Source organism: Triticum dicoccoides, chromosome 4A (assembly GCF_002162155.2).
Source record: "Triticum dicoccoides isolate Atlit2015 ecotype Zavitan chromosome 4A, WEW_v2.0, whole genome shotgun sequence".
NCBI lineage: Eukaryota > Viridiplantae > Streptophyta > Magnoliopsida > Poales > Poaceae > Triticum > Triticum dicoccoides.
In genome coordinates, this window is record NC_041386.1 from 749,433,366 (window position 1) to 749,444,649 (window position 11,284).

The window sequence follows — 11,284 nt, forward strand, 5'->3', positions numbered from 1 at the left end:
CTCGTGGGCAGCGGTTGGTGCTTGTGTCGTCCAGCACCTTAAGGGCCTCATCATTTCGACTCCTTCGATGACGACCACGGCTCCTCCTCTGACGAATCGAACGATCCTCCACCAGCCGCTGACGGGTACAGCTACGCCGGCGACAAGAAGGAGAAAGGGACGTCCCGGAAGTGGTGAAGTTGATTTTAGTTTCAAGTTTCAGATGTAGTATAAAGGTGTCTGTCGTTTATGTGAACTTTGGTGGATCTTTTGGTGAACTATTGTGTTATTTCTATGTCCGGAGCTGATTTATGTAGTTTCATACACGTTGCATGATATAGTATGGATATAGGTGTTCAGATATGAGAGACACGGATGTAAACGACGCGATTTGAGGAGTGCCCGGTCACTATCTGCGGACGCGTCCGTGGGCATTTGAGTATCCGGATTTGCCAAGTCCGGTTGTAGATGTGCTCTAATAAAGCACGCAGTGCTTCTGTCAGGTTCATCGTCGCGCACATTTTGCAAAAGCCCCCTATGGTATTAAGTAATTAACCGCAGTCCAGTAAATAAGTGGAAAAAACCGTTTCGTAATTCGGCCCCACTCGTGGACGCATTTGACCAAAAAAACAACCCCCGAGTTGAGCATCCGTGCCTCCCACCCCAACCGAGATCCGCTGCCTCCGCACCGCCGGCCCGCATCCTCCACCACGCCGTCCTCCCCGCACCCGGCCTGCCTCCTCTCCTCCACGCCGACCGAGTCCACCGCGCGCGGTTCGCCCATGGCGAGGCCCAGGCCGCCGTGCTCCGGGCCCGCGCCGGCCGGCTCGAGCGCGCGCCGCCGACCACGACGGGCTGCTCAACACACTCAACGCCGCCACGGGCAACGCCCTGGAGGAGGAGGAAGAGGAGGAGGAGGAGGAGGAGAATGCGCGGGAGGTGGGGCAGCCTCAGATTTAGCACGTCTCGGATCCGGCCAGTGTTACGGCGACACGGATGCGGAGTTGCTTGGTTTGTATATTGAAGTACAAGTGAAATGGCTCATCAAACGGACTACTCCTTAGGAAACACCTCGGTCCGTGTATGCTTCCATTGCCATTTTTCTGTAGGAACAGAAAAAATTCCTGCAATCCGGTATTTTTGTTTCAAAAATAATGTTCTGAGCAGTTGCATAATGCGGTTCTGAAAGAAAATGAAAGATGGTTCCATGCTGGTTCCAGTTGTGATGGTTGGCAATCTCATATTTGGAAGCGCCTCGACTATATATGTTATGGCTGTGATTACATGCAGCAAAACTGTACACATGGTTTGACATGGAACAGAAATGGACGGGCTAATGGCCTGTTGGGCCCAAAAAAGATGGTTTTACTTTTGTAACGCGTTCCAGACCTTAGAATTGAATGTGCATGTACTTATTTCGTGCTTGAGGCTTCAATTGTGATGTTGCATGCCCATGCATTGTTTTCGCGCTTGAGGCATTGCTGGTGCTTTCGTTTCAATGTTTTCAGTGTGTTTGAATGTATAGTGCTTAACTCATGTTTACAGATCTGGATTAGCGATAGTGACAACAGTGATGAGTTGGAGGGAGACTGGGATGATGATAAGGCTGAGCTCTCGTCTACTCCCTCTTTGAGAAACCCTGATGCTCCTAGCCCGTCCTCACTGGTGTGGCAGGTAATTGGTATGTCTGGAGTGTAGATCACTCCCCCACTAGGTGTTGTAAGCAAATAGACAACACCCGTGGATCAAGATGTGATTGCACCTTGCTCAAATCAAAACAGCAGCAAACTGTTTGATAGAAAGACTAGGCAATGCACAGCTCCATTTGGCTTGGGGTTTGGGTGAGTGTGGTCATCCATTAAGGTGACCATTGTGCCAAAATATCATCCCAAAAAGATGAGGCTAGCTGGTACCTGTTGTGCAAAGTGCCAAACTGGCTAGAAATGCAAATGCGGATTCTGGGGAAAATTAGCTGCATGGAATTGTCTGAAATTTGGTGGAGACCAATTATTTAAGACATATAATGATCTGGTAAAATTTCAGCTCATTTGGATATACCATGAAGGTACTTCCTTCACAAAGTGAGAATCTGAACAAAAACTAGAGAAAATTGTGGGAGAAGATTGAATAGATGGATTGAGCTGATTTTGGGTTTGCATTAGTGATTTATCAACATGAACCACCCTGCAAAATTTCAGCTCAAAAGGATTTACGAAAACAAGCACTTCCTTCACAAAGTTTCAAACAGGGCAGAAACTTGCATTGGATCATGTGCTCAAATTTTGAACTATGGAACATGAGATTTGGATGGAACTAGTGAAGACATAGCAAGACAAGCTTCACAAATTATTTGGGATTTTTCCTTGGTACCAGAATGATAGTTCCTTTGGAAAGTGGCAGAAATGCAATATTGGCTTAAAAATAGGAAAAGGCAATTTCTCTTAATTAAACAGGGCCAATATTTTTGCCTGAGCTTGGAATAGGCATCAAGATCATCTCCACAAATTCTTACAGAATTTAGATATGTCTAGGTATGCCTCTGGATTTAATTCCTCTGAATGACAAAAGAAGGAATTAATCTTAGATGAAAAATATTACATGTGACTTGGCAATATTTCTGCATATCCAGGGTACAAAGGTATAGAATGTTCTCTGAGAATATTTGGAGGATCAACGGAGCAAAGGAAACGAGAATATTCAAAGGCAATATTCAATGCGCCACCACCCAAGTCATCCTCCCTGCGTCCCAGAGGACGCCCGCCTAAGTGCAAGGATCCCAATCCATCACCGTCGCCGTCCAAGCCCTCCTTTTCTCGCCCCAGAGGATACCCCCCAAGCGCAAGGATCCCAACGAACCACTTTTGCCGCCCAATCGCTCCTTCCAGCGCCCCAAAGGACGCCCACACAAGAAGCCCAAGACATCTTTGGGCCCTCCCCCCGCCAAGTGTGGCCACGGTTGTTCCCTCAAGATACGACATGGCTGGGAGCTCCTATGTGACGCTCTTTGCGTCAAAGAGACCCACGTTTCCCACAGGGGCGGCCCACCCGGGCCGGCCCATTTGGCGTTCACGATGTGAAAAACCGCGAAAAAGAAACACGCACTAGCGGGAGCTCCTAATTGGCGCTTTAAGCGCCGCCGAGGTAAACTGGCGCGCATGCACAAAAATTCTACGCACATGAGCAATCGACCCCAGCAACTGCCGAACAACACCCTACAATGGCAACCAAAAGACCGGACACAACTTGTTGTCTATTACTAGGAAACTATACTATTTAACCCTTTAAATACTACACATAACATATATTGTATACAATGTATAGTTTTTCTTTAAACTGTAAATTTCGAAAAGAACTCATAAAAATAAAGAAAAACCATGAATTAAAAAAAGTTCACTGATTTTCAAAAAGTTCACCTGTATAGAAAAAGGTTCACGAATAAAAAAAAGATAATCGATTTTTTTAAAAATTCACCAATTTGAAAATAGTTCATTGAATTAGAAAACAAATCATCAAATTTTAAGAAAAAAGTTTACCGAATTTGAAAAGGTTCATTGAATTTGAAAAAAAGTTCATTGAATTTGAAAAAAATTCATCAAAAATTTGAAAAGTTCATCCATTCAGAAAAAAAGCTCATCGGCTTTGCAAAAAGTTCATCGATTATGAAATAAGTTCACGAATTCACAAAGTGTTCACAAAAAAGTTTATCAATTTGGAAAAAAATTTGATCGATTCAAAAAAAGTTCATTGAACTTTGAAAAGAGTTCATCGATTTTCAAAAAAAGATAATCGGATTTGCAAAAAGTTCACGAATTGAAAAAAGGTTCGCAAAAAAATGTACATGAACTCGAGGAAATTTCGAGAAATCGAAAAAAGATGAAGAAAACAGAAGAAAAAACGGCCAAAAAGAAAAAAAATAGCATATTCACGTCAGTTATTTCGAAGCTAAAAAAGATGTGCGATCGAACTGTTGTACAAAACCTGTTGGGTGGAGTGTTCGAATCTCCATTTTGCACCTTTTTTCGAAACATTTACCAAAAAAGGAGAAGAAAAAAGAGTAAGGCGGCCGGCCCAGGTAAGGAACGGGTGTGTGTGCACGATTTGCCCAGACAACTGTAACAGGCACAGAGGGCGCTGTTTAGGAAATTACTGCACTGGCGCTAGTATTCGAACCCCCGACTTTGTACTAATGTGCGGGCTATACTAGCCACGGCGACAGACCGGCTCTTGTTTAGATTGGCAGCGCAACACTTAAAGAAACAATCGGCAGCGGCAAATATATAAAAAGATCCGCAAAAACTAAGTCCCAGTGATGAATCGAACCGAAGACCTTCCGCTAGTGCTTTTCTTTTTGATGGATCGAACATTCACAAAGCCGAGAATTTATTTTTGCAAAAAGTAAGAATTTTCGCAACGCGAACATTTGTGAACAAAATTTTGAAACCTCAAACAAAATTTTTGAAAAACGAACATTTGTTGGGATTCTCAAACAGTTTTTTGGAAATAGGAACAAAATAGTAATGGTGAACATTTTTGACATTTGGAACAATTTTTAAAATGATACAAAAATTAGTGAAAAACAAGAACAAAAATTGAAAATGAGAAACATTTTTTGGAATTACGAACATTTTTTTTCAAAAACAAAAACATTTTCTGAAATTCCTGGCACATTATTTGAATTTGTGGACATAAAAATAAAAATGCGAACATTTTCTGAAATTCCTGGCACATTATTTGAATTTGTGGACATAAAAATAAAAATGCGAACATTTTATGAAATTCCCCAAACATTTTTTTGAATTTGATAAGAAACATTCAAAACATGAACATTTTTTAATTTCGTGGAAAAAATTGAAAGTAGGAACACTTTTAAAATTTGTGAAAATGTTGAAAACATGAATATTTTCTAAATTTGTGAACATATTTTGACAGTGTAACATTTTCTTTGTTTTGTTTTTTAAATGTGAACATTTTTAACTTTTTGAACTGTAAAAACTTGTAAAAGAAGCGAACAAACATTTGAAGTTATCAAATTTTATGGATATTCTGAACAACATTTCAAAACTGGAACATTTAAGAATGAATGAAAAATGTGAATAATTTAATTTTCTGATCCATTTGTTGAAAAGAGTAATAGGGAAAAGAAAAGAAAAGGAGAAACAGCAAAAGAAAAAATACGAAAAACTGAAGGAAAGGAAAACAAGAAAAACGAAAAAGGAGAGAAAAGTAAAAGAAGAAAAGAAAAAAAAGAAAAACTATGAAGAGAACTGAAAAAACCCCGGTTCAGAGAACCTTCTAGAACGTTCTGAAAACCAGAATAAACCTTCGAGAACGCTCCTAAAACTGGGATCATTGGAAAGCACGTCTCGCTCCTATATGGGCTGCCCCGTCTCAGTCGCTGCGTGTGCGTCACGAGGACATTTTGACGCAGAATGCGTCAAATAGGAAACCGGACATGACTCTCCTTTGTCCACCACTCGTGGTCTTGACGGGCTTGGATATTGGTTTCTTTGGATTCCTGGTGTGCTTGTTAGTCTAGTAGGATTTGAACTACACGAACATTTTTTTAAACTCAATACTCTCTCCTGAATTAATTTGGATCGGAGGGAGTATATATTTTTAAACGAGTGACAATTTTCAAATGCCACAAACATTTTTTTTCTGCATGACTGCTTTTTCTTCACAATGTACATTTTACATATACATTACAAACATTTTTCTATGCATGTTTAACATTTTCAAAATCATGATTAACATTTTTCTTATACGTGGTGTCGGCATGAGGCGGCACCTAGTTAGTTACAGGGACGGCCCAGCAACAGCTCCATGCATGCGAGACATGTGACCCTATGCTTTGGGGCCGAGGAGAGTGTAGAGTCCAGGGTTTGGTCCGAGGAGCGGATGGGATGAGTATATGTGGGGTCGTGTGGGCCAGTGTAGGCCGGATCTGACGTGACGAACGTGCCAGGTTGCACCTGGGGCACCCTATATATGTTCTAGATTTGAGCTGAATATGAGGGGTGCCAGGCGTTTAAAGCCGGTTTGAGGCATCCATCAGGATCTTTTTTTTTCTACCGGTCCGTCCACCCGGACGTATAAGGGGGGTTTGAGGCGTCCGACTGTAGATGCTCTAAGGTGTGAGTATATGTTTTCCATTGTTCTCTCTCTAAAGCTACAACTGAGTACTTATACCCAAGGTTTTACGGTGCCCTTAATTATAATGTTAAACAAATCTCATTTTAAACTATATTTTTTTACAGGGAATTATAACAGTAAAGAAGGTGAAGAAGCGTTTTAAAAGCTGATATTTGAAAGACAATGAACAAATCTCAGCCGTCGGTCTTCACTTATCCTCCCTCGACATCAGGAAACGGACGGGACCTTAACCGAACCTCGTTAACCACACTGTTTCGGCTGTGCTTTGGACCATACACTATCTTAATTACCCTGTGATGCAGTGAATTTGCAAATGTTAAAAAAATGAAATAGAAAAAAAACAGAGCAACTTCTCTGCTTTTGCTGCATGCTCTGTTTCGTCCCTCTTCATTTCCGATAGGACACGCGTTCCTAGCCTAGCTTCAAAGAAGAATAATGAACGACTCTGCAAGACATATATGTGTGCATTCCTACCTGCCATAATATACAATGACTGAATTCAGTAAGCAGCAGATCCAGTCACTGAATTCTTTCATACAGTAACAGTCATTCAGTCCATAAATACTTCATCTGCTTAACTGAATAAGCAGCATTACATTTTGAATTTGTGATTCATTCTCGCCAAAATCTTAATATTGTTACCTAAAAAGAGCAACAACAAGGAGCATCTGCTTAACTAAATTAGCTCTGCCCGAAAACAAGCAGCTTGGCAAGAGTTCATCTGATACAACAATTTTACTACCTTTTTGAAACAAACATGCTCTAAAACTGTACAACTGCTTTAGAGTTAGACATCTATGAAGATACCAAAGAGATTACACAGATCGATGCAGCTATGTATGATTCATAAACTGAAGTTGAGTTACAAATCGCTTGGTAAAGAGAATGAGACAACATGGTAAAGAGAAGAGGCTATATATACCTCATTGGGAAGCACGCAACCTAAACATTCATCGGATGGGCTAGCCAACTGTTCTCTGTGGAATTGCTTCAACCAAATTCCAGTATGCGCCTCCTCTTGGGAAAGCTACCTCCAAGTTGGGACAGTTTTTGATCCATAGTATCTTGAGGGCTGGGAGCTGCTGTACGAGTCCCTCCGGCAATGTCTCTACCCCTGGACACCCCTCCATTACTAGATCCCTGAGCGCAGTGACTTCATACATTCCATCTGAAAATTTCGTGAGGGCATCGCACTGATACACACTGAGTTCTAGCAATTTTTTGTCGTTCCCCATAATTGCTGGCATGGACACCAGCTTGCGACAATACCAGATCAACAATTTTTCAAGAGATGCAGGCAACTTTGGTACCTCCACCAAATTTTCACATTCTTTGATTTCAAGATCCTGGAGTCGAGGAGGCATGTCATTTTCATTAGCAGATATTGTTGATGGAAGTGAACCAGTCAAGTTGGAACAACCAAGCACATTTAGAACTCGAAGACAACTCAAGCTTCTGAACTCTATTGCTGGCCATTGTACTATACTATTGTTGCCTCTAATCTCCATTCTTTCAACAAAACCAAAATGGTTCCATATATTCCGTTGTATTTGGGATGGTTCAGATGAGAAAAGGCAATTGCAATCTACTATATCCACATCCTTAATAAATCTGCAAGGTATTGTTTTCAGCTCCTCATCAAAGAGCTCTATATTTTCTGCGAAGTCTTTAAGCCTCAGTTTCACTCTAGAGTCACCAAGCCTCGAGAAATGAAGGTCCATCTGCCGCCAACGATATGTTGGGTACATATCAATTATGCCTTTGCACTGAAGATTAGATTGCACTGAGAGATTAAACATATGGTGAAGGGGAATGCAACTTCGGCCCTTCACCACTAGTTCTTCTAGTAAAGGGAGCATCTTGGGCATGCTTGCTATCGGGCATACAGCAATATATAGATTCTTGAGCAGAGGGAATGATACATGTGCCACTTGTCCTGGCACCTCCTGGTGCCATCGCTCTAGTTCATCCATGTCGGCAATTATCATTTGTTCCAATTTAGGGAAGAAGGGTGGCGTAGAAGTATTGGACTCCCTGATGTTAGTATCTTCAGTGCCAACACATATACTTGTCAAGCTATGCAAGCCGTTCAAACGCAAGTACACGAGGGAAGGCAGCCGCCATAATGGTGGAAGATCCTTGCAATTCATGCAGTCAGTCAGACTAAGTTCACTGAGATGCTCTAACACTGTAGAGTTGTGCATCCATGATGGCAATTTAGCACCAGTGTAATTACGTAACACTAGAATTTCTAGCCTTTTGTGGGGAAGAAGGGCCTCTAATATTGCTTCTGCTTTAGCATCTGCATATTGAATACGAGTACTGTAAGGTTCACGTTCCCAATTGAGTGACAATCGTTTCAAATTATGCTTGGTAGACAGGTTGCCTTCTTTAGCATTTTCTGCAGCATGCACTTTTCTCAGCTTAAACAAAGAAAGAGCACCACCTAGATTCAGATCTTTCAGCTGATCAATTCCACGACCTGCATCACTATCAATGACATAACTTGTCAATGTTTGTAGAGAATTCAGCTGGCCAATACCCTCTGGCATGCGCTCCAATCCTATACATCCAACAAGGAAGATATGTCGAAGACTTCTCATATATTTCATGCCTTCTGTTAATTTCTTCAGGTTTCTACAACTAATGAGCTTCAATGTTTGCAAGCCATACAGTATGGTAATGGCTTCAGGCAGTGCATATATACTAGAGTGAGAAAAATCTAGATAGCGAAGATGCTTCAAGTTTTTCATATGTCCCTCCGTTGAGAATGTCTTCAGTGCTCGCAAGGACATAAATTTTGACTTGGTCATACTCAGAAACTTGGCTTTATCCCAAGGAAGCCACTCACTTTGGACTAATATCGTGCGGGCCCGGGTAGCTAGAATTTCCTCCATGGTTGCAATAGCTTGGTTACTGACATAATGAAGTGACAAATGTTGAGCCTCATGCTGTAATGATCTAGCAGCTGTGGATCCTTGCGGAATCTCCTGATGTGATGAAGATTCTTGCAGAATGGAGCAATCATTTCCGCTTATGGAATCAACAAGATCATGCATTAGATCATGCATCTTGCAAGTAGTTGGTCGGTGGATTTTCTCATCTTCATACGCAGAGAGTAGATCCTTTTGAATCTGCACATCTTGGAGGAAACACCTCCAAACTAGCACATCAAAAATTTGTAGGCCTCTTGTTTCTGATGCAATAAAGTCATTTGCCATCCATAGCTGGATTAGCATGTCTTTATCCATTTGGCTATCCTTGGGGAAAATAGCACACAAGGAAAAACATATCTTTTCTTCTGATGACAAGTGATCATAGCTCAGCTGAAGTGCAGGTACAATCCCAGTAGTTGTGAGGATGGCATCCTTCCATACATCACTATCCAGAATGGAAAACCACTGATTGTGATTCTTCAAACGAAGTAAAGCTGCTATGGTCCTGATAGCAAGAGGCAACCCCTTACACTTGTTGACAATACTCTTACCCATTGAAATTAATTCCTCTTGCTTCTCCACTTCCCTTCCAAATGCATTTTTGTGAAAAAGCTCCCATGATTGATCATCATTAAGAAGTGATATCTGATGTGGAGGATGTGTGCCCATGATAGCAGCAACTTGATCGTTGCGGCTTGTAACAATTATAGCACTGCCTGAGCCAGCATGTGAGCATAACAAAGATCTCATATCATCCCACTTCTGTCTATCTTCATTCCAAACATCATCCAATACTAGGAGGTACCTATTATTGCCCAACACTTCACCGAGCTTCTTCTGTAGTGCCTCCATCTCAGTCAATTCACACTTGTTCAACGTGGCGACTTGTATTACAGATCGAACAAGTTCTTCGATAACGAACTTGTTAGAGACACAGACCCATATGACTAACTCAAAATGATGTTTCACCCTCTGATCATTGTGCACAAGTTGGGCAAGGGTAGTCTTACCGATCCCCCCCATACCAACTATGGGGAGCACCATGACATTGTTATTGGAACTGTTGTTGAGGGAGTGGTCAAGTAATATGTTCACCACTTGTTCCTTCTCATCTTGTCTCCCGACAATCTCTGATTCATCGACACGAGAGTGTGTATGAGGATGAACAATGCTTGGTGCCTCGGTATGCTGCAGGAAGTGAAAATTGTTCATTTCCACAATCAGTTCATCTATCGTCTCAAGGGCATCCTTCAACTTCCAACTCATGTGAAGACGGAAAACAACCGGGCTATTGGCGGTGAAGTAGCGCAGCACCTGGAATGAAATTAAACAAATTGAAATTATAAAGATTCCATCCCAACTAATTGAAAACAGAGACAGCCGAGGCGAGGTACTTTTTCTCTAGGAAGAAAGGTAGGATGAGGACGAACCTTAGATGTCTTGGAGGGGCGGCGTAGCACCTCGTAGCGGAAGTCGTCGAGGACATCGTCTGCCTGGTAGGCTGCGGTCTTGAGGTCCTTCATCCACAGGCTGACGGCGGGGTTGGTTCGGCCCTTGACCTCGGCGTCTAGCAGGATGCACTGGACAGTCGCGAGGTGGCGCTCGAGCTTCCGGCGGGACTTGTCCAGCCCCCAAGCCCGCAGCAGCTCGGCGACAAGCGCGTCGCCGGCCTTGGCAGCGACGCTGCCGAGCAGCGGCATCAGCAGGGAGCCCATCTCAGTCTGTCCCCGCCTGTGGGTGGCTCAACCGGTGGTGCGCTGGTCTCAGTGGGTCGTTGTCGGCGGTGGGTGGCTCAATGGAATGGATAGCAGTCCAGGTGAAGTGAATGCGAAGGAGAATGAAGGTTGGAAAGGACCTAGCTCGCCGGAGTGAGAAAGAAAGGATGAGACTCCCGGAGCAATTTTCGAGATGATGCTTTGCTTTGCATTGCATTGCATTGCTTGTGTGCCAAAGAAGAGAAAGAAATAAAGGAGATGCTTTGGATCGCGTTTGCTCTTTGCTTTGCTTGTGTCCGGCGAAAGAAGGAGATGCCGGCCATGGATGAATTGCCAGAGTAGTACAGTACAGATCGAGGACGAGAAAATTGCAGTGCATTTGCATGCCAGCTCACGGTTTAGTCGCCTGGCATATAGCTGCTGTTGAGTTGCCAGCATTCAGTGTCTGTGGACAAAAAGAAGAAGAAAAAAAGGCATGCATGCATGTGTTGGCTGGTCTAT

General features: G+C 42.7%; 1 protein-coding gene across 1 annotated transcript; it reads right to left on the bottom strand.

The window, feature by feature from the left end:
• Positions 1-7,094: 7,094 nt before the first annotated feature.
• LOC119290041 (disease resistance protein RGA2-like) lies at positions 7,095-10,783 on the bottom strand. Its single transcript, XM_037569171.1, has 4 exons — positions 10,499-10,783; positions 9,172-10,382; positions 9,050-9,140; positions 7,095-8,759 (listed from the first exon to the last, which is right to left on the bottom strand). The coding sequence occupies exons 1-4, from the start codon at positions 10,781-10,783 to the stop codon at positions 7,095-7,097; spliced, it is 3,252 nt and encodes a 1,083-aa protein (XP_037425068.1).
• Positions 10,784-11,284: the final 501 nt, after the last annotated feature.